At 42.6% G+C, this 24125-nt stretch overlaps 2 protein-coding genes across 23 annotated transcripts in view; both read left to right on the forward strand.

The window, feature by feature from the left end:
• The window catches only part of mical3a (microtubule associated monooxygenase, calponin and LIM domain containing 3a), a 93500-nt gene extending 90388 nt beyond the window's left edge, over positions 1-3112 (forward strand). For all 21 annotated transcript variants that reach the window (XM_042111362.1, XM_042111376.1, XM_042111360.1 and 18 more), the window contains one exon: positions 471-3112. In XM_042111362.1, coding sequence (XP_041967296.1) covers positions 471-655 — 185 coding nt within the window. In that variant the 3' untranslated portion in view covers positions 656-3112. The remainder of the gene's footprint in view (positions 1-470) is intronic.
• Positions 3113-4306: 1194 nt separating this feature from the next.
• Positions 4307-24068, forward strand: ttc38 (tetratricopeptide repeat domain 38). Of its 2 annotated transcripts, XR_006035254.1 has the most exons (15): positions 4307-4408; positions 4788-4865; positions 4969-5050; positions 7501-7672; positions 12279-12452; positions 14288-14363; positions 14827-14946; positions 15634-15693; positions 16294-16332; positions 17412-17493; positions 17717-17882; positions 20144-20303; positions 21663-21770; positions 21879-21952; positions 23576-23593. XR_006035254.1 is itself a non-coding variant. In XM_042111421.1 (14 exons), exons 1-14 carry the CDS (start codon positions 4325-4327, stop codon positions 23661-23663), a joined length of 1455 nt encoding a protein of 484 aa, XP_041967355.1. In that variant the 5' UTR covers positions 4307-4324; the 3' UTR covers positions 23664-24068. The 2 variants fall into 2 exon arrangements, 1 of the variants encoding a protein (XP_041967355.1); XM_042111421.1 differs by lacking the exon at positions 21663-21770 and having other exon boundaries at positions 23576-24068.
• Positions 24069-24125: the final 57 nt, after the last annotated feature.

Raw genomic sequence — 24125 nt, forward strand, 5'->3', positions numbered from 1 at the left:
AGTGTAATTATTTCTGTCAGTTTGGAAAATCTGATTCAGTTTCTTTTTTCTCTTTTTCACTGTTTCTCTCTTTTTCTCCGTCACTCCTCATTCTATCTCTTTCTCTATCTCTGTAACACCTCCTCTCATTCCATCTCTCTGTCACTCCTCTCATTCTCTCTCTCTTTCACTCCTCCTCATTCTATCTATTTCTCTGTCACTCCTCCTCATTCCATCTCTCTCTGTCACTCCTCTTATTCTCTCTCATTCCTCTCCTTCTCATTCTCTCTCTCTGTCACCCCTCCTCATTCTATCTCTTTCTACATCTCTTGTCACATCTCCTCTCATTCCATCTCTCTCTCGATCACTCCTCTTATTCTCTCTCTCCCTCTTTCTCTCACTCCTCACACTCTCTCTCTCTCTGCGTCCTCTCATTCCATCTCTCCCCTTCCATCTCTCTCCCCTTCCCTCTCCGCCTCTGCCCCCATCAGACCACATGAAGGCGGAGGAGGAGCTGGCGGAGGAGAAGCGCATCCTGAACGAGATGCTGGAGGTGGTGGAGCAGCGGGACTCCCTGGTGGCCCTCCTGGAGGAGCAGAGGCTGCAGGAGAAAGAGGAGGACAAGGACCTGGAGTCAGTCATGCTGTCCAAGGGCTTCAACCTCAACTGGGCCTGAGTGATGGCAACCTGCTTATCTCTCACTTAGTTTTATCTCTCTCTCTCGCTCTTTCTCTCTCTCACACACACACACTATGTGGCAGCCACATGACAGCGAAGGCCTGACTGCCAAAAAAAAAAAAAACTTTCTATGAGGACCAGGCCTTGGGTCCCCGGGTGTATCAGAAAATGAGTGTAGAGTGTGTCTCTGCAGGAGGCTTGCTCTTTCTCGCTCCGGGGCTGCTTTGGGAGTGGAGAGTTGACAATGTTTACAAAGCCCTGGCTCCCTGGCCTGTGCTAAGCTGAGCTGAGCTGAGCAGGCCTGGACCCGAGCCTCCCCCATCTGGCACTCTCCCTCGCTCATGGGAACAGCTACCGGGAGCCCTGCCACTCCGAAAAACTCTACACAGACAGAGGACATTTGAAGTTTTGCCTCTGCTGTTTTTGATCCCTTTTAACTGTTTTATTTCTTTTTCTTTTTTTATTATTTGTGAGACAAGGAAAGGGAAACATGAGTCCTGCTGAAGGCCATGGAATGATATGTTTTGTGTGTGAATGTGTGTGTGTGTGTGTGTGTGTGTCTGTGTGTGCGTGTAAACAAAACACTGAACCAGATTGCATTTTAGAATGTCCTGTTACAGATCTATTCAGAATCATCACCTCTGGAATCGCCTGGTAGTGGATTCTCTGTTGCTATGGTTACTGACTGACAACAGTGGCCGCCTCTTGACTGGCACAACTTCCCTTCTCTGGTTAAGCCCATTATCACTGACGTCTTTCAGGGGTCCAGGAGAGTTCCTCAGGACACAGCACTACAGACTGCTCAAACTCACCAATATGTCTTCTGCCACCTGTATTTATCAGCCGTGCGTTCAAAAGGACTTATGAATGGACCCAAGACTCTTGCCTTTCTGTGCTGACATTTTCTCTGTAGCATCGGTAAATCAAATGGTGCTCGGAAAACCATCTGTAAGCCATCTTGTATCAGAATAACGGAGGCTTAAAGCCTGTGTGTGTGTGTGTGTGTGTGTGTGGGCACTCACTTAGTCTCTCAGTCTTTGTGGCTTCTCACAGATAGGATCGCATAAACTCAACATTGAAAAAGTGTCAGGCTTCAGGTTGCCTGTCTACTGGCTTTTATTGAGTAGTGAAAATAGGGTTTTAAGGAATACTGTCAATACTGCTCTTAGCTTACTTTTATCATGTTTTTACCTTCTCTCGTGTGTTTACAATCAGTCAAGACATTTCATCAAAACAAACATACCCAAAATCGTTTGAGTATCATGTAACCATAAGCATTGTGCTTTCTGGATGCTGGGGATATAGAAAGGACATGCAATCATTGGCAAAGCTGTTGATGAAACACTTTCAACAAAATCACTTTGATGTAAGGGAGCTGAATCCTCAAAAGCTTGTGGTTTTTGCATCCTCCAGAAAACTATGTCTTTCTCTAGACAGTAGTTTTCATTGTCAGTAGAATGTACCCCTTACGGATCACTGAACAGGGTAGACAGCAGCTGACATCATGAAAGACCTGATCCTGGTCACTAGCAGATGTATCTCTCTAGCATTTCCAGAAATGACCATTGTAACAGAGAATGAGGGAGCGAGCGAGAGAGAGAGAGAGAGAGAACATTCAATATTATCATGCCTGCCTGGGTCATTTATCCGTGGTGGTTGCACAGTTGGCGCTTTTCTGGGAACGCATCCGAGCAAGGCAGGTTCTTATCTGGAGTCAGCTGCCAGAGCGGCTCCCTCTAGGGGTTGCAGAGGGGTCTGTATGAGCCGCTGGGAGATTTGCTTACTGTCTTCTCAGCTTTGGGAGAGTCCAATGCCTTTTAATTAACACTTCTGAAAGTTCTTGCTTCACATCTTTATTCTTCCTAGTGTTTACCACTTTCATTTGTGATTTTTTTTTTTTTGTTTGATTTCGAAGAAAAAATAACAATTATTTATATTTTTTTCCCTTTCTTTTATTTTACAACACATATTCACATGCCACTAATTGGGAGCAAATTGAATGCTCTCTCAGCACTACTTAAAAGTAGTTACATCATCACATAGATTTTTACTGAGCTTACGAACAGCCTTTTCATTTTTATGTTTTTGCCAAACTGTAAATGTCAGCTTGGTCACCATTTTGCTGTATAGATGGGCACCCAGAGGTTTTTCTGTAAGTAAATGAAAGAATAAATAAAAACAGATAACTGTGTACTTCACTTAACAGTGAATGAAAGAGATCGTTACACAAGTTCATGGTTAGTTTTTAGATGGTGTGTGAAATGTTTGACAGATTTTATTGATATTTATTAACATGTGTGCAAAAAATGTATCATATGTAAAGAAAATGAATCCTAATTTTTGAAAAGCTCATTTGTGGTTTCCTCTTATGGATATGTAAATGCTTCCTGTAGCTGATTTGCATATAAGATGTTGGATGTATGTAAAGGCAATAAAATGCAGTTGTTATTCAAAAGAAAAAAAAATGTGTTTGCATTATTTTTTTACCAACTTGGGCAGTGTGTGTGTGTGTGTCTGTGCACGTGCCCATATACTGTATGGCCATTACTTTTGTAATTTTGTCATTTTAATTTAATTGCCAGATCATCAGTAGGTTATTTTTAATTCCCCCCCACCCTAACCCTACCCCCCCCCCCCCCACCATAACAAAGTTATGGAAGCTTGTTCCCACCACTTTAAAATAAAAAAAGCCAGACATAAAGTCAAAATAATAAGGAAAAATGGAGGATGAGTGTGGGAATAAGAGGTGGGAAACTGGGGGAAGAGTTGCCCAGTTGTGGACTTGTCACGTTGTTTATTTGTAGTTCATGTGGACTTTCACGTCTAACAATAATGTGAGCTTGGGAATTTGCCGTTTTTTGTCACTTGAAAGCTGCATATCCTTCTTTCACAAGCGTCTTACACCATTATTTTTAAGCAAATACAGTTGTTTAATAAGCATATGTTTTAACCTTTGTTGTGACATCCATGTTTTCCACCTATTTCAACTTCAAAGCACATGAACACCCGCACTGGGAAAACCAACGTAATCACAGAAGGTCCCTGATATTTAGGCTACTATAGATTGGATATTGCATGGCCTAAACGCATCATTTGCTTTAAAGCAACACCAAAGAACTTTTCCTCTGTCACACGCACTATTTGTTTATCCAGCACTGGCTTTGGAAATAACAATGTCCACAGACAAGGTAGAATATGTTGCATGATTTTATGAAAGTACGATGTATTGCGACATCAGATGCAAGTCACATTTGTAGTTTCAGTGTCATTCCATCGAACTACAGATCCGCTACCCGATCTGGCAAACTTACATAGTGCGGTTATAGCCGATAGAGGGGCGCGAAGCGAATGCAGAAGTGCCGTTCAACCTGTTACGAGTTGATGAACCACTGAAACGATTTTGGAAACATTATCTCAAGGTAGAAAAAACTCTTTGGTGTTGCTTTAATGTCTCACAGGAAGTGATGCTGCTGGCTGCTAGGATATTGCTAACTTGGAATCTTGAAATGTTGACTTTTGTTTTTCAATATTTTGTAGTAGTGTGGCTATGCTTAATTCCACAACCCGATATTTGCAAGCAGTCATTCCTTGGGCTACTTCCTATTAAAACTCTACTCCGGATTTTCTTTCCATCCCGACATTTGGCAATATTTTGAAGGCGGTCCTTATGGTCTTTACAACTTGTGGCCTTTGCAGGAAACGGGTGGAAGACTATTTGAAAATGATTGCTGCAAGTTTTCGTGACTGTCAGGTATGGCTATCGTTTGTAACATTCCTGGTTAATATAGTAGGTTTAATTAGTAGTACTAGTACTAGTTTAATTCCTACGTCTCGTTTTAATCACGAAGTAGGCTGGGTGGCAGCATCAAAAACTAAAACATGTCATAGGCCTAACTTAGATTTATAACGCTTTTCCAGAATATAACTCTTAACGGTGTGAGCTAAATTAAGTTGACAGATCCTCATTCTGATTGGCTACTGATTCCATGCAAGCACATGTTGCATAACTTGCATTGTCGTTATTCATTGTCAATGTTTCACTTTATACACATGATGTTCTCGTTGATGGTTGTGCGCTCACCATATGGTGTATGCTGTTGCTGACCTAAAGATTAATTTGCATTTGGCAGGCTTGGAAAGCTGAGGGTTTACCTCTGTCCACCACCAGCAATGAGGCCTGCAAAATGTATGATGCTATTATTACACAGGTATGTGCCTGTGGCTCGGTGCATATTGGCAACCTTTGCAGTTTCTGCCAGCCCCAACCCCAGGTCAGAGTTATCTAACGTGTTAATGTTTATGGGTTTACAGTATGTTCAGTGGCGCAATGATCCCACCTTGGGCGGTATCGAGGGTTGCATCGCTGCGGTTCAGGCTGCAGATCCAGACTTTGGTATGTGAGAATGTTAGGCTACTATTGTGAATTTAGGCTATGTTCAGAACATCACAGAACAACTTGTTGTTAGCCAATTTGATTTTGCTCTGCAGGTGGGTCTGGATAGGATCACATTGACTCCCGTTTTTGATTTAATCACACTCACTCGCTTATCTAGCATGGGGTGGGCTATATGATGACAGATAGAGCAGTGCATTCAACACAATAATGGCTATGTTGATGGCGAAGGTGAGACAGCTTTGGAATTGGGTAAAAAAACTGCATTTAAAACCTTTGTATAAGAAAGATGTTTTTGATGCAGTTCTGTAATGGTTTGATAAGAGTTTAATGCACCAATTTAAGTTAATTTCACTGCTGGTTATGTCCCTGGAAGTCGTAAAACGGGAACAGGCGTCAATGGAATCCTTTCCAGATGGACTGCAGAGCAAATTCTAATTTGCTAACAGGGTTGTCTGGGTTTATCTAGGCAATATCTTCTGATACTGAAAAACAACATATTGGCTTCACAAAACACTAATTGTGGGGAATAATGGTGGTAATGTTAACATCAAGTCACTACAATCAAACACCTGACATATCTGCTGCTTAGGTATAAGACAACAAAATTGCTGAAGCAAGAGACAGAGAGAGGTAGGGCCTCCTGAAAGAATTGTGAATCAGAATAATTCCTGTGTGCGATTCTTATTGTTCCTGCTCTGGCACTCAGACCTCCTGGAGCCCGGAAGCATAGTGAGGTGTGAGAAACACTTACGTTTGGAGAATTGGGTTTGGGGGGTAGACCACTAAGGGCCACCCCAGTCAATTATCATACAGAACAACTAAAGGTGACCAAAACTCTGATAGGTATTCATTAACATTTAGAGTGTAGGAGGGTCAGCCCTTTTACCTATACATATTCAAACAGAGTTCGTGTGTAACATATTTAAGTCAATGATATTCCCCTGTTTCGTTAGAGATACTGTACGGGTGAGTAGTCCTGGTGGAACTTGTGTCTCTCCCTTGATGCACATCATTGAAAGAATAAAGCCTGTTCCCTGATTTACCATCATTCTGACTAAGTCTCCAGAGAGAGAGAGGGATACAGTGTATATATATATATATATATATATATATATATATATATAAAGAGAGAGAGATGGGGAGGGGGGTAGGGCCTCCTCATGCCTTCTCAAATCTGTTCCTCAAGCACATCCCCTGCATATCCTTCTTAAGCTCCTACGGGTTTCTCTATGCATTAGTCAGTTCAAACTCACCAGCTCCCTGTTGGATGTATACAATATTTATACATATTTATTTATTTATTTGTTTGTTTGTTTACTTCACACCATGTTCAACATGCACATCAACATTAATGTATGCATTAGAATACATACATACATACCCCTATACACATATACCTCACACTCCTGGTGTGAACATGGCCTTTCGACATTAAAGGGACACCAGGCAACGTTTTTGTGTTAATTAATCATCTTCGTAAGTCGGTATATGGTTAAATGACTCATTACGGGGCGAATGAAGGCTCTCTTCGCCCGCCCCTACTGCCTGTAGGAAGAATATCCCACTTGCAAGTTCGGTGTATCCTACCCGCCAACCGAAGCAGGTTCAGTTTACAGCACAGAGGCAGGCTAACGAAACGCTAGAGATTGTTGCAAACGTGTGTATAATGGCAGAGCCGGCGAAGAAGCAGCGAAAACCCTTGACGGAAGACGCAAAGAAAAGGAAAAGAGCTTCAGACCGAGCGAGTGGGAGTTTCGTAGAGAAAAAGCATCAGGCTTGCCTGGTGTCCCTTTAAGTCATAGAAATGTTTAACCCAGATATATGGGGGGGGGGGGGGGTGTATAAAAGTGCAGTGTTGTTCTGTGTGATGCCTGGCTTAAGCTCTTATGTGTTCCCTCATGATGATCATGTGGCCTTGACGTCACCTCTGTGGCCTGCCTTTTCTGGTTCCCACTGACTTACTATAGACTGAAGAATCTAACTGTAGGCTAACTGACAAAACTGCAGTCTAACTGACAAAAGCATATTTGTTTCGATCATGTGTCACATGTCCATTTCATAGCTACAGTTTCGCAATTCAGCAGCTGCTTTGCTGATTTCTGAAGTAAATAACAGCCACAGTGAATATTATCACCTGAATATTTCAATATATTTTGAATATTTTATTCACCAGCTTTCTGGTTAAAGAGCAGGGATGGAAGTGTTCACATTTTCAACACTGTTACTGTGTCCATGGGGTCCAAAATGAAGTTATAGTGGCTTAGGGGTCTTGTGTTTTGGCCTTCTCTGAAGTTGACTGAAAGAGTAAGCACTGTGTAATTGTAATTCAGAACGGACCACTTACTGTACTTTTCAGACCACTTACTTTTACAGTGCTGTGCTATTGAAAGGGACTTCAGGTAAGACAACCCTTAAGATAACCAATGTATTGTCTGCTTCCCTTGAAGTGATGGGTCACGTGATCAACACAGGCCTGGAATTGGTTGGCACGGCGTCGTCGGTGGAGCGAAATGAGCGTCTGGCCAGTGCCGTAAGACGGACGGTGGAACTGGCCAAGACCCAGGAAATCACACCTCGAGAGAGACAGCATGTTCGGGCCATGGAGCTGTTCTCCAGAGGGTAAGAACGGAGTCACAGATAGCAGATAACAGATAGCTTCAACTGGAGAGGGAGATTGGGTTAAACAGATAAATACGGTCAGCAAATATTATTTATAATTATTTAAGTATAAGTATATATACTCTTTTGATCCCGTGAGGGAAATTTGGTCTCTAGTGAAACACACTCAGCACACAGTGAACACACAGTGAGGTGAAGCACACACTAATCCCAGCGCAGTGAGCTGCCTGCAACAACAGCGGCGCTCGGGGAGCAGTGAGGGGTTAGGTGCCTTGCTCAAGGGCACTTCAGCCGTGCCTACTGGTCGGGGTTTGAACCGGTAACCCTCCGGTTACAAGTCCGAAGCGCTAACCAGTAGGCCACGGCTGCCCCCAATTAATTAATATATGTATTACAAGGTTGCATCACTAATAGATGAACATAATGAAACAGCACATGAGAACCTAAGAACACAAAACAAACGGTAAAGATGAAGACATTGCAGATATAACCTGTAGCCTCGGCAACAAAGTAGAGGGGACAATAGATACAGAGACTAAGTTCATGTCTTACATTTCTTCTGCCAAAGCATGTAACTGGCAGAGGTGGAAAAAGTATGAAAATATTGTACTTAAGTAAAAGTACCAATACTTTGATAAAATATTACTCAAGTACAAGTTAAAATACTGATCTGAAAATGTACTCAAGTAAAAGTAAAGTATTTTTTTTTTTTTTGGGGGGGGGGGTACCAGAACAACCAGTTTTACCAGAGACTTTCTAATGAGGAGATACAGCACTCAAAAAATCCTCCATAGTAATGCATGGGGTTAGTTTGTAACGTATGGCAGTTGTCTACACATATCACAACCCTTCCGCGGCAACATTGCGTCGACATTGAGCCAATCATGTGGTGTGTTGTGAATACATTGAGCCAATCATGTGGTGTGCTATGAAGACATCATGCCAATCATCTGTTGTGATCTCGCCGCTGAAGCAAGATTGGTGTCATGAAGCCTTACGCACATGCATTTCTGCCGAAATAGATGCACGATAAGTGCCCAAAAAGCGTTGCAATATGGCCGCCGAGTGGAGGTACTTGCCTAAAAGCACTTTGGTCCTAGCTCGAGTTGCTGCAGCCAGCAGCTAAGGCAGCCATGTTCATGCTCCCAGTGTGTAACGCTGTAGCTGCAGCAACTCGAGCTAGGTAAAACCGATTGTTTCAGTTTTGTTCATACAGACAGTACTCGGTGACGTTGAGAAATGGAGATATGTGTAAAATCACCGTTTGAGCAGTAGTTGATTTTCAAAGTTAGTTGCACTCATCCTTGGGTCGCTTTGCAGTGAACAGTAATCCAGCACAACTGAAAAGCCCCTCACAGGCAGCTGAGGCAGGCACGCCAATGTTGAGTTGCAGAGAGTTTTTTTTTATATTTGGAAACGAGCAGAAGGTTCAGCAGATTAAAGGGCGTCGAACTGGGGGGGGAAGTGAGAAGTATAGGGCCCCAATGGAGGAGAGGGCCCTTGAAAAGTGGAATACGGGGGGCACAACATTTTCACCAGGCATTTTGGCAAAGTACCCACATTTGTCTACTACAAGTGGCAACCATTTAAATCTCTTCAACTATATTACAGAATTTGTGAGATTATGACAAATACAGTGTGTACCTTTGTTACAACCTACCCCACTACTGGGGTAGATTGTAACATCTATTGGGGTAGATTGTAACAGGTAAAAAAATGCAGAAAAACAATGGAATTCCATTTGATATACTGATGTATTGCATAAACAGGGTACACAGGGTGTGAAAAAATAGACTCACCACTTGTAGTAGACAAATGTGGGTACTTTGCCAAAAAGTTCCAGAACTGGTAGTTTTAGGTGCTGAAGAAAAATGTGTTACAACCATACCCGGTCTCCCCTACATGTAATCTGATGCATCTCGTGATCCAGCTCCATCTCCATCACTTTCAGAAAGTCTGCATGGTGCCAGGTTGATTCATGTCCTGTTGTAGGCTACATGCTGATCATTATCAGGGCGCGATTTTTTTCTCTCTCCCTTTCTGTTTTCGTTAGTCTTAACTTTTTTTTTACTCGAGTAACGGATGGGATTTTTGATGTAGCGAAGTACAATACTTCACTCAAAATGTAATCAAGTAAAATTTTAAAATACCGATTTTATAAACTACTTAAAAAAATACAAAATACACAGTAAAACTACTCAATACAGTAACGTGAGTAAATGTATTTAGTTACTTTCCACCTCTGGTAACTGGTACCGCACAGTAGCAGTCCAGTGAAGTGGCTATTCCCAAAACTTGTTATCCATTGTATTTCAGAAAAGTGGCAGAATCAGGCCTAACAACAACAACAAAGACAACACATTGCATTTATATAGCACTTTTCAAGGCACCTTAAAGTGCTTTAAAGTGGAGGGGGAACATCACTAACCACCACCAAGGCCTAGGCCTGTGCGAGCAGGATTGGAGTAACTTATGCAGACTCGTCTGGAGGACCTCAGCCTCTCCTTCCCTCTCCTCTCCTCCCCTCCCCTCTCCTCCCCTCTCCTCTCCTCTCCTCTGCTCCCCTCCGATCTCCTCCCCTCCTCTCCCCACTCCCCTCCAACCTCCTCCTGGGCTTCGTCATCCTTTGCAGGCCACTGAAGCATTAAATGAGTGAAACAGCTGTGCTGGCTCAGGGCCAGTCAGAGCCCTAATGGACAGAACGCTGTTTCATTAGCCGAGGCGTTGGAGAGAGAGGAGACTGGGTAGGAGCACTGCTCAGATCCAGGTCAGCTTATCTGGTCTGCTTCAAACTGACCCACTTCAGCTTCTGCCACGGAGTGCCAGATAATTCGTATAGTCACTTATCGGTTCATTAGTTCAGCGGCCTTCTCAGACCTCTTCTTCTGGTAGGCCTGTGTATGCCTAATTGACACTAATCCCTACATTAGTCAACTGTACAGGTGACAAATGATGTGTGCAAACAAATAAGCTAGATGTGAACGATAGGCATGAATGCTAAGGCATAAACAGAGGCGTGGGTGGGTATTTGTGATAGTCATTTGCCACTACACAATGGCATTGGTCTTCGTATTGAATATTTGATTTCTCATGTCAGCTTTGTTCATATTGAGCTCCTGCTCCCTGACTCTGAAAGGGAATCAAATTGCTGTTCAGTGTAATAGAAGCTTATGTCAGCATGACGATGCCTGTATCATTTTGGTTTGTGGTTCCAAAATCAATTTCTGCAATAACTTGCCTAATCTTTGCAATGGACCACAGATTATGGCAGTGCATTATGATGGCACAAAAACGGGCCATTTGGTACTGTGCCTTTTGCTCCGAGCATAACAACAACCTAGGAGACATTTATTTAGAAAAGAAGATTTAAAAACTCAGACTACTTGTTAGTTCTCCAGATTTCTGCTGTAGCATCATCATTAATGAGGCATATGAGTTCACCTACTGTGAGATAATTAACCCCTTCTTAAACCAACACTTCAAAGGTCAAGGTCATGGAATATTAGAATGAGTCAATGGGCCTAATTATGATGGTTGTTTTTGTTATTCTTAGAACATTTAAATATTTGGTTGTGTTCTTTGATTTCATGCCTCACCCAGTGAGATAATGAATGTGGACTTCATCTACGGATCAGTCCATGGATTTCACAACCACCGTGTCATCATATTGATTTGTTGTTTTTTACCAGGCTTGTGTCATTTCTCAGCTGTACAAAAGGGCAAATGTTTCTGCTGAAATACCATTACATTGTTTTTGTTAGATACCAATAATCACAAATGTTATTCATTGAATGCCCTTGGGTTAATGTCAGATTCCTCTCTCAACAAAAATAGAATATAGAAACAACAATCCCACTGGCAGAGCTAGAAAATGTGAGATAGCGAAATGTTTATACTCTGGCTTTAGGCACAGTTTGCTTTGAATTTAGTGCCAAAGCAGTCTAGAAAAAAAATGTCATACCATCACTAGCAAACAGCACTAGCTTAAGTAGTTTTCATTTGGAAATTGCACTGATGTGTATGCCTGATACAGTATTCTCATCCACTCTGTGAGCCATTAGATAGATACAGTTCCTTTGTCCCATACAGGGGACTGAATAAGGGCAGAATTGGTTTTATTGTGCCGAAAGTTTTTTTTGTTTCACTTTTGTAGCATATTCATACATTTACTGTACAAAAGATGATGGAAATAATATCATTTTACAGCTGTACATCAATGTATTAATAACTTTTAATTTTACAATGTGGTTGAATAGAGGTCTGTTATGATTACTTTTTTCATAAAAAAAAGAATGCATTTCTGTTAGTATTGTCTTATAGATCCGATCCATTGCTTATAGTTGTACCTCACACCCTGTTGTGTGATTGGCTGTGGTCATCGCATGCTGTAATATGAAGAGGTGCCTTTACGGATCCCGGGCACAGCCTGTGGCGGGCGTTACGGCTGACTTTAGCCCATTGTGTATTACTGTTGTATTGTATTCATTTGGCTTGGTTGTTGATCAGCCACTGTTGGAAGTCCCCAACCAATAGCAACTTAACATTTAACATCTTTGCTGTATACAACTGACATTTGGTCATTATTTCCGATGTGCCTGTGTTGCAGAGCTCTGTCCAAAGCCTGTGACGTGTGGGAGGAGATTCTGGTGGAACACCCCACAGACATGCTGGCTCTCAAGTTTGCCCACGATGGCTTCTTCTACCTGGGTTACCAGACCCAGATGAGGGACTCCGTGGCCAGAGTGTTGCCCTATTACAAACCCCACACACCCCTGTCCAGGTAAGCAATAGTGTAGTTTAGTTGTCGTTGTTTTTCTCCTTTACTTGATTATATGTAAAGATGTTAACAAAGGTTTTTTTTTTTGTTTCATTTAAAGCATTCTAGGCTGCATGGCCTGTTATGAAAGTGATTTGTAATGGAGTAAGGGGTTTTGGTGTAAAACTAATTAAAGTGCTTTTGTAATGGAGTAAGGGGTTTTGGTGTAATACTAGAGAGAACCAAAAAGGTGTGTAAACACTTTGCACCATCAGGAGCCAAGTTTGTACTATGGTGTGCTTTGGCAGTATAGTTAAATGGCTATTATGACATGGTAATGTTGTGCTTTTAAGTTTTTCTTTTACATTTTCACGGGGTGTGCTAGCCTGGCGGGCCATCCTATATCATTGAAATGTATAGTCTGGAATCGAGCCATTCACCTCGCTTAATCCAAGGGGCGGGCAGAGAATTGTCTTTCAAACTGCCTAGGCATGCAATAGGCCAGCGCTACGACCATATCCGTATCCGGTCGGCAAAACGGCAAATACATCCTTCTTCGAAAGGAATGACTTCAGTGCATTGTGTTGCTCAACTTTCAAAGAAAAGCACAAGTCCAACTCCTCCAAAGTTGACGCCAACGCCGATTCAAACAACCGCTCTTCGTTCGCCATAGCCACCTTCCTTGTTGTTCACCGTCGCAGGACTGTCGTTATCCTGTTAAGCCCGCCTTAAGATTCTAACAAAATAGAGCGCTGTGATTGGATAACATCCACGGTGTTAGCCAATAGAAATTCCTATGGTTTGCTACTAGACGTACAGGCTGAGCAAATTAATTTGCCGCCGCTAGGGCGCGTCTAGATTTCTAGGTGTGTAAACACTTTGCACCATCAGGAGCCAAGTTTGTACTAACAAATGGTGTGCTTTGGTAGTATAGTTAAATGGCTATTATGACATGGTAATGTTGTGCTTTTAAGTTTTTCTTTTACATTTTCATGGGGTGTGCTGCACCGAAGCCTGAACGTCACGGTACATATCCAAGATGGTATCGATTGGTCTGTCTGTCCATCCTTCACTAACCTGGGTGAACCCAGACAAACAAATTGTTAGCATTTGAATGTGCGTCTGGAAAGGATTGATGCCCATTTCCAAATTTCCCATTTAAGTCTTCCAGGGGCGTAACCAGCAGTGAAATTAAACTTAAATGGGTGCATTAAACTCTTACTAAATCGTTACAGAAGTGCAGCAAACACATCTTTCTTGTAAACAAAGGTTTTAAATGCAGTTGTTTACTCAATTCCAAATCTGCTTCACCCTGTCGCCATCTGCACATCTATTAGTCGGGTTGAATGCACTGCTCTGTCATCATATAAAGCCGGCCCCATGGATTTGGAAACAGATGTCAATGGGATCTTTTCCAAACTGACCTGCAGAGCCAATTCAAATTTGCTAACAGGTTTGTCTGGGTTCACCCAGGTTATTCCTTAACATGAGCATATACCATCAAAATGAACTTGTAGATGATGGCTAAACTGTCTAAAAAATGAAGGCGAGTGAGAGGCCCGTTTTTGTATCGGATGCATGTTATTTACCTCCGTTTGCCATCTTTCTGATAAAAACAGCTATATGGAAAGTTTCACAGGTCGATGTCATGGTGGAGCAGAGCCTCAATATAGTATAGTTTTTTGTTTGATGTTTGCCTACCAATCAATCAAGTACTATGTGTGTATACTCTACCTGTCAGATCAAACCTCTCTCTTTCTCTCTCTCTCTCTCTCTCTCACTCACTCTCTTGGCTCTGTTCAGTATTGGCATGTTGCCACCAGTGAACTGATTTCTTTCCTCCAACCTTTCTTCCCCAGCTACCTGAAGGGCCTCTACTCCTTTGGCCTTCTTGAAACTCACTTCTACGAGCAGGCTGAGAAAGTGGCCAAAGAAGTAAGACTCTGCCTCTTAATGTTTCCCCTTAACTCAACCAAGGTGGAGATATATAGATGGATGAATAAGTGAATGAATGTATGATATTGTGATTAACACATTCTATTACAAAAGAGATTAGGACATTAAACACGTTAACTTAATTTTATTCTAGTTGCATTATTCCAGTCAGTTGTCAAAATGAGTTAATACAAATGGACATGAAGCTGAAATATATTGGTTTATGAATATAGATGAGTGTATAAAGTAGAAGTGGATTAATATAATTAGTACTGTAATGCTGTAGCCCTGATGGGCTTCTCCGTAGTGGTGTTAGTGGAGTGAGTGAGTAAGTGAGTGTCTGAGGATTCAGAGCTTGCTCTTAGTTAGCGTAGCGCAGCGTAAAGTGCTCCGTGTGTGGTGTGTGTAGCGCTCGACCCAGCTCTCAGCTATTCTGTCGTGCTGTGCCGTTGGCCTTTTGCAGGGGCTGGCCTTGGCACCGAACGACGCCTGGTGTGTCCACTCTGTGGCCCACGTCCATGAGATGAAAGCCGAGGTGGACAAGGGGCTCAACTTCATGCAGTCCACAGAAAAGGACTGGGAGGTCAGTGGTCAACAGGGTGGTGAGGAATGCCAGACCCAGAGTGTCTGAGCCATTTTAATGGCAGTTCATTCGCACAAATGTGTGTGTGTGTGTGTGTGTGTGTGTGTGTGTGTGTGTGTGTGTTTGTGTTTGTGTGCGTGTGTGTGTGCGCGCGCGTGTGGGCATGCGTATGTCGCTGTGTGTGTGTGTGCATACATATGTGCGTATTTCTGTGTGTGGTTGAGTACAATGCAAGGCAGTGTAATACAATGCAATCTTAGAGAATATGCCAAAGGCCCGGAGTTCAGAACTTCGTTGAGGGCTTGATCAGAGACGTGTGGGTGTCTCTTGGAGGACTTATTATTTATTGTACAACAAAACACTAAGCTAGTGAAAGACTAACCGGGCTCCTGTTATTTTTGTAAAAAAAAAAAAAAATGCAAAATGTCTTTCTTTCTGTGGGGACATAAAGGAACAAAACCACTAAATCAGTGTCATCATGTCTAGACACTTGAGCTCAACATGTTTACATCAGCTTTGAGAATAAGTGTTTTTGTTTTGTAGTGGGTGGTTTTGATCCAATTCTGTCCCCTGATATTATGCTCTGTGAAAATCTCCATAGACCAGTGCTGCTAGATTATTCATTCGGTCTTTCTCAGACAAGCGGATAAATAGCTGAATATTCTATCTGATTGTCTCTCTCCCCAGGGATGTGACATGCTTGCCTGCCATAACTACTGGCACTGGGCGCTTTATCACATTGAAAAGGTGAGTAAAACAAGCACTGTGTGTGTGTGTGTGTGTGTGTAGCGTGTGTAGCCTATGCCTGTCTATGCCGATGTGCGTAGGTGTGCCCCTGTGTGGGTCGGTCTGTCTGTCTGTCTGTCTTGTGTGCCTGTGTGTGTGTGTGTGTGTGTGTGTGTGTGTGTGTGTGTGTGTGTGTGTGTGTGTAGCCTATGCCTGTCTATGCCGATGTGCGTAGGTGTGCCCCTGTGTGGGTCGGTCTGTCTGTCTGTCTGTCTTGTGTGCGTGCATGTGTGGTGTTGCACATGTTCTCACCAATACACACCAATGTTTGTGTGTTTGCTCACAGCAGATAACCACAACCACTTCATCTCCCAGCTTGTTCAAAACAGCGCACTTCAGGAATTATTCATTTCTTGAGTAGCTCATCTGCTTGCTCTCAGCACTCCATACTGTTCCCACTTAGAAAGCCTATTTCCCACACTCTCCCGCTCACTGGCTGCCATTTCTCTCTCCTCCAGCCCTTTCTCCATCTCTCCATTGTTTCTGTCTCTCTTCTGAATTATTTAAAGGGGCACATTATTTTGCCTGAGGATGTTCTGTTCCCTGTTGTTGGCTCTGCAGGGGGAGTACGAGGCGGCCCTGAAGATCTACGACAGCCAGGTCAGTGCTCTCGCTGGCAGCCCGTGATGCAACATTATGCCGACGCCAGATAACACTTGCTGTAATCTCTAAGCAAAAAAATGAAAGATGCACTTGCCGCTTGCCATAGACGCACTCCAGGGAAGAAGGGAAGTGTAAAAGCGGTCATGTGATCGACACACACACACACACACACACACACACACACACATTTCCTCCCTCTTCACTCTTGGAGAAGGTTGAGCCTGGGGTTGTGTGTGTGTGTGTGTGGGTGGGTGGGGGGGTTAGTGGGGTGGCAGGGGTGTTGTTGCAGGGCTTTTTTTCTGTTACAGACGAAAATGCAGTATTCGCAACATGACTTCTGAATTTTGTTCCCCAAGAGGAAGTTCTTGTCCTGTTACTTTACAGCATGTCCCCCTTTGAGTAATGAAAGTGGTTGGGGGGGGGGGGGGGGGGGGGGGGATCACAAGTATGGAAGCATGTGGATTACAAGCACTCAGAGGTGCATACGTAACCCCTTGATTGACATGTGGGCTGTTCCCAATCAGGATGTGTTGGCTCAAAGCTTTGCAGCACCAGTGAGAGGGTTGAAAGATCTCCTGCTTCTGAACAGTGGGAACTCTCTGGGCCTTTTAAGGCGCAGTGATACGACTGCCTTTTAAGTCCTCTGATGGTACTCTAAAGAGAGGAGGGATGGCACAGTGTATTTCTGGCAAAGTTCTTTTCCAAATTCAAGGTTCAAAGACTTCAAGCAACATATTATTTTACAAGAGTAGTTGAAAAGATCAGAAAAATGATGTATTATACGGTACTCAGAATTAGCCTTGCAGAAAATGTTCCTTTTTAAAATGACACATTTGCCCTCGATTCGTATTCATTGAGAAATAAAACTCATTCATCAATATTGTAAAAAAGAAATGTATACTAGTTTGTACTTTGTACTAGTTTGTGCCGTAAATAAAACTTTGCCGAGAGCTTTTCCTGAGCTTTTGAGTGAGAGTAATTTGGGACAGACAGGGCGTCTGTGTGAGTGGTTTTGGAACCCAGTGTGTGTGTCTGTGAGTGGTTTTGGAACCCAGTGTGTGTGCTTGTTTCCTCAGGTGTCCCGGCGGTGTGTGTCCACAGGTGCCATGTTGGACACAGTGGACGCCTGCTCTCTTCTCTACAGGCTGGAGATGGAGGGTGAGATCACACACACACACACACAATACTGAAAAAAGTATAAGTGTGTGTGGCCTTGCTCTTTCTCTCTCTCTCTCTCTCTCTCTCTCTCTCTCTCTCTCTCTCTCTCTCTCTCTCTCTTGCTTGCACACACACACACACACACACTCAATTTAGAAATCTAAGGTTATAAAGTGTGTGGTCTTGCGTGCGTGTGTATGTGTGTGTGTGTGTGTGATTTCAGGTGTAAGTGTGAAAGATCGCTATCGTGAGATGCTGCAGGTGGTTGAGCCTCACAGTGAGGATCATACTCTACTTTTTAACGACCTGCACTTCCTTATGGTGTCACTGGGGGGCGGCGCCACTGACTGCACCCACCGTCTGTTGGACAGCTTGAGGGAGAGAGCTCGGTGAGACACACACAAACACAAAAATGCACACGCACACACACACACGCGCGCACACACACAAATACACACACATACGCACACACACACACGCACACACACACGCACACACACACATACGCACACACACACGCACACGCGCGCGCACACACACACGCACGCACGCACGCACGCACGCACGCACGCACACACACACACACACACACAAACCCCGTCTCTGCACACTTTTCTGCAAGCTCACAAACACAAAAGAGCTTGCACTCACACCTACACCACATGACATACACTACCGGTCAAGAGTTTGGGGTCACTTGGAAATTTCCATTCCACTCCATTATAGACAGAATACCAGCTGAGATCAGATGCATTATAATTTTTTAATCAGGGCAGCAGTTTTCTGATTACATTATGCGCTTACATTTTTGCAAAAGGGTTCTTGACTGTTGTAGAAAGAAATGGCTGATCTTTAATGCAATATCATTCATTCACCATTCATCCAATTTTCCAAAGGCACATTCTGTTTACTAATCTAATATAATTTTAAAAGTCTAACTGAGAAAACATTGGAGAACCCTTTTGCAATTATGTAAGCACATAATGTAATCTGAAAACTGCTGCCCTAAGTGACCCCAAACTTTTGACCGGTAGTGTACATGCATGTATGTGAACTTCTACTTCTACATTCTACCTGAGCCCTCCTATACTGTTCAGGATTATGTATACACTGATACTCACACGTTATTATACAAAACCCATAGAAAGAATTATGCAGTTAGAAGACTTAAGTTCTGGAAAGTTTTATTTTGTGTATGCAAATATGCCTAAGGGCAGACATGCATTCATACATTTATGCAAAATAACATACACCCTCACATACATAAACAAACAAACACACACACACACACACACACACACACACACTCACACCCTATGTTGGCGTGCATGCAGTTTTTTCTGGCGGTGAATCCTACGAGACTTTGTGGGACTCTTAAGTGGGCCATGAACACTGGAAAGAACTTAAGGCACGCTCCGAGAGGGTCATGCCGTAGTATTGCGTAACAGGAGTGTGTATTCCCCCAGTGAGACCCTCTAGAGTACCAGCAGTTGTCCACTTTCTCAGAGATACACTTCTGCTTTTAGGGTGCAGCATCTAGCAGACACACAGACTATGTCATTCGCATTCTGTTGTGTACTGTAGATCCATTTACTGCATCTGGGGATGTGTGTTGTGGCTGTTGGAAGCACGTTGTTTGTTTTGAGTTTAGGCCTCTCTATAAACTTGGGATCTCCAGCTATAAAGTGCCACTAAAGCACCACATTACAGTGATAACATTTTTCTAGATTTGACTCTTGCCACATTGTGGTGTGAATCTGAGAAATATTTATTACAAGAAAGAGATATAGCATTCCTTAAAACTGCCTGATATGAATCATGGCTTAGATTTATGCGATGTCTTCTTACCTGTCCCTGGAACAAAAACAAATATCCCTGCAGTTTTATTTTTATTTCTCTTTTAAGGGAAACTCATTAGTCTAACGTGACAGTAGAGAGGATGTACGTCAGGGAGTATATCATTCTCCCCTCCATCATCAGACAGTGTCACTTCTGTTCCAAAAGGCAAATTGCCTTTGCTGTCAAGGCAGACAAAGGTTTTCAGTACTTGGGAACTAACAGCCTATGTGTCACTGCCTAGCCTCAATTTCAAAGAAAACGTTTTCCGTAATTCATAGTAGCTGCCAGGTTTGAAAACAAATGTCTGCAGATAATTGCGGCTGTCCAAACATATGCAAGTGTGGCAATATTATATATATACTGTATATACTTGTCAGCAAGTATCAGCATGCCAAACACATACAAATGCAAAAGTAAGTTCTGTTGTTCAACTGATGAAAAGTGTTAATACAAAACATTCTGTCGCTCCTGAAACCCTCTGGTAACCTACTTTGTATGTGTTAATAGTGACGTTAAGCATGGAAATGAATGTTCTTTCCTGTTATCTTGTGAATTAAATTTAAAGTGTGGTCTACTGTAGAGTAAAAGTCAACTGACTTTTATTAAGCCAAGAACATTGAAAATTTGAGTATTGGCCAGTTCCACTTTGCGGTTGCAACCTAATTGTAAGTGTGTCTTTGTGTGTGTGTGTGTGTGCGTGCGTGCGTGCGTGCGTGCGTGCGTGTGTGCGGGTTTGCGTGTGTGTGTGCATGCGCGTGTGTGTGTGTGTGCGTGCGCGTCATGCCTCTGTGTGTGCCCCATGTGTACCCAGAGACCCAGAGGAGAATCACCAGTACCAGCTGGCGGAGGGCGTGGGTCTGCCCATGTGCCAGGCGCTGGTGGAGTACGACCAGGGCAACTACGGCCGCGTGGTGGAGCTCCTGCAGCCGCTGCGCTACCGCATCAGTGACATAGGGGGCAGCGATGCGCAGGTGAGCAATACACTCATCAGGAACAGGAAGAGGAAGCAAGTCAGATGCCACAGAAGGATCAAACTGGCCTTGTGATGTAGTTCAGTCATATATTGACTATTGAGTGTCAAAATGCTGCAGCACGCCTGGTCTTTAATCAGCCAAAGAAGACATATGTAACTCCTCTCTTATGTACTCTTCATTGGCTTCCTATAGCTCTGGCCTAAAGGACACTTACTGGATCTGCTCCCTGCTATTTGAATTCCATGATGCAACTCTACATCCCCAATCGCCCACTGCGGTCCTCTGATGAGGGTCTGTTGTGTCGGCCAGCCATTAATAATATAAGAGGTCACATTCAAGACTCTTTTTCCTTCAAATGGTCAGAGGGATTTGGTCATGTCATGCGTCTGCGGCTCTCTGAGATTGCTATTGATATGCGTCCTTTGGCATGGCAGCATTCAGGTCATGTCTGGGAGACACTCTGTACTGAGTGCCTTCCTGTCAAAAATCCTTGATGACAGGAAGTGCCTAGAGTGTATGGGGGAATTGTGGGAGTATCTGGAGAGCGAAAACAATGGAGGGCAGGCAAGACAAGGCAGAAACTGAACAAAAATTCTGCATGTAAACTGTAAGGTGTAATTATGGCAGTGTAGATGAGAGTGTAATTGTGGCAAGGAACACTTAGAGTTGCAGACATACAAGCAACTACTCCCCAGTGTCATTACACAGCACCATTAACACAGACAGGGTTGAATCAAGGATCTTTGATTAACAACTAACGCAGAGGGCAGAACTGACCCAATCACATAGCCAGTCATGGGCTGGTTCCAGAATTTAGGATCTAACCACCTTATGTGTCCAACTACTGTACGTGTCTGACTGTTCAGTTTGAAGTTGTACTATTGTAGGGTTTCATTGTTTCGGGATTCAGGGACTCAGGTTTTGTCAGGTGTGTGTGTATTTATTTATTTATTTATTTATAGGTGCAGGCTTTAACCATGGGTTCAGTACCCAGGAATCACACATACTGATAAGAATTATGTATATCTAAGTCACTCTGTGAAATTTTCTGCAAAATGAGTACATGTAGAAAGCATTAGCAGATAGACCGAAAAACATTTCAAACTTTGCACTCACCAGATAATGAGTGTTGATGTGCACATAAGTAGAGCCTCTTTTCTCTCTAACTGTTTTTCATCTATCCTTGGAGACTGGTGCTTATAAAGTGATTCATATATTCAGACATTAGGGCTTGAGGGTCAAACAGACTGTGGGGAAGGTTGCCTTCACATGAGTCCTCATTGCGTCTTTGAATGTCTGGACAGAATGAAGCAGTAAATGAAGCAGTAACAGCTGTTTTTTTCTTCGCTTAATTAGCACGACTCCAAATGTGGTCCTGTGAGCTAGTTTGCACAGTGCCGCTTTGAAGACAGATGAGCTGAGACCTTGGCCACAGCCATCAGAGAGACAGGCTTTTAGAATGAGGTCAAGAAAACATAAAACATTAATATCATACAAATCAATATCACATATATATACACACACACACACACACACACACACACTCATTCGTTCTAATGTTTGTACTTGCAGAGAGATGTATTCAACCTGCTGCTCCTGCATGCTGCCATCAAATCTCAGGACAAACACCATCAGAAGTATGCCAGGTAAGAGTGAAATCATTCTGCTACCAGCACACACACACACACACACACACACACACACACACACACACACACACACACACACACACACACACACACAAAGAATCCTCCATAGAAATGCATGGGGTTAGTTCTTAACACCATCAGAAGTATGCCAGGTATGAGTGAAGTCATTCTGCTACCAGTAGCAGAGACTTTCTAACGAGAAGACACAGCACTCAAATAATCCTCCATAGAAATGCATGTGGTTAGTTTGTAATGCCAATATATGGCAGTAGTCTATACATATCCCGCCCCTTCTTGTATGCCTCCTCATTCACTCGAATAGGAAAATAGATGCCTGAGAATTGCCCAAAGTGCATGGTAAGATGGCCACAGAGTGGGGGGACTTGCCTAAAAGGACTTGGCCAGTAGCCAAAACATGGTCTCCCTACAGTTGAGAAGCACAATAATAAACAAAGCTAAGTGTGCGTCTTTTGCAACAAAGTATGAACATAACTCCGATATAATATAGAGGTTATACACAGACAGCAGTCTGTAGAAAAAGCAATGATCCTACCCGAACACCAAACTTTTACAAGCAAAAAGACCTGCTCAGAGTGCAGCAGAAGTGCTATGTGCCCTGTTAAGAGTTCATATGCCATCGAAATGACTTTGGAAACGTTATTTTAATGTAAAAAAACTCTTTAGGGGGCCTTTAAAAGTAGATAGCAGTTGAGCAATATATGTCCGTGACCGGGATGGATCTTATACATAAAATTAATTTCCAAAACATGTCTCCTATGTAATGTTTGAGATGCATGTAGGAAATATAATAATTTCTGAAGTCAGATACTTATTCTGAACTACACGTGGAACTAAAATAAAACCTTAGTTTCCTGCGTGCAGTACTTGCTTTGAGTATATAAAGGCATAACAACATCTAACTAAAATAAAAAAATAACATCAGTTAATTTGGAAATATTTAATTTAATCCAGTGTTGCTCTTCATTACTTCTGATATCAATTCATGTAGAGGTTACAATTTCCATCTGTTGATTGGCTAGTAACTTGCCGTTTACTTGTCTATATTACCTTAATTTCTTGCCTATTAGCTGAGGTTTATACATACTGTAGATCTTGCTAAATGTGTTCAGCTATGCGGTTAATACACAGGGGAGGGCTATACATGGGAATGCATTTCTTTCTTTATTCTCCTTTCTGATTAAAGCACAATCTGATTCTGATTCACTGGGCTATTGGGGACTGTGGTTAATACACAGGTGCGGTTAATACAAGAGTTATCTGCCCCTCGGGGCACTGCTACGGGAGTTTCATGAAATAAGAGCTTCAAATGTTTACTTTGCCACTGTGTCTAGTTTAAGTGGTGGTGTTTTGTACTCATTATTTATAGGTCTCTCAACAACCACCTGCTGTCATCCCAGCTCGTGCTGGTTGCTACAGTAAACAAGAAAGAGTTTGTGCAAACACACATGTAATTTCTTGCATTAAAGCAGCCTCTATAGACTATCAGCTAGATGTGGGGTTGGCATTTAGATAACCATAAACTACATGTTAGTGATGAGTACTGATTTTTGATTTGTGCTCATTATATGATATTAATAACATCCATAATTCTCCATATAGGTCCCTACTGGTGGAGCGGAATGCCTTACGGCCGAACTCTCCCCTTACTGACCGCATGATGGAGAAGTTCTCTGCCCTGCATGTTTAACTGATGAAGCCAAACTGTGAAATTGAGGCATCTCACATTTCGTAAACAAAAATCTTTTTTGACAACTTTCATGACTTAGGTCATAATGCTTATAGCCTAAGCAGCACGTCTGATGTAAGCTGTAGCTTCATGTAAACCTCATCTCTAAAACTTCACACCATCTTGCTCACCTTGTAGTGAGGTGATAATTAGATAGAGATAATGTAATGTGTAATTTATGGATTTTATTAGAGGTCCCTCAAAAAAGTGATTGAAGGACACAGAGAGACTTCTTTTTTTAGCTGAGCATATTTTATTACCAAATGAACATCAATGACAAATACAATCTATGTATCTATATTGAAAAGTTTCAATATATACAATATTGTCAAATATTCACAAATGTTTAATAAATAATAATTAGCACTTTCGTAGTCTGAGTGTTTGGTCTGTAGTGTGTTCTAGTGTTTTTACTCTGGACTC

Source organism: Alosa sapidissima, chromosome 11, assembly GCF_018492685.1.
Source record: "Alosa sapidissima isolate fAloSap1 chromosome 11, fAloSap1.pri, whole genome shotgun sequence".
NCBI lineage: Eukaryota > Metazoa > Chordata > Actinopteri > Clupeiformes > Clupeidae > Alosa > Alosa sapidissima.

Excerpts from the sequence above, each read along its gene's own strand:
- ttc38 (XM_042111421.1), top strand. The coding sequence starts at position 4,325 with ATGGTCTTTACAACTTGTGGCCTTTGCAGGAAACGGGTGGAAGACTAT. Across the intron at positions 4,409-4,787 it reads CAAGTTTTCGTGACTGTCAG|GCTTGGAAAGCTGAGGGTTT; the intron begins GTATGGCTATCG and ends TGCATTTGGCAG. Across the intron at positions 20,304-21,878 it reads TAGGGGGCAGCGATGCGCAG|AGAGATGTATTCAACCTGCT; the intron begins GTGAGCAATACA and ends TTGTACTTGCAG.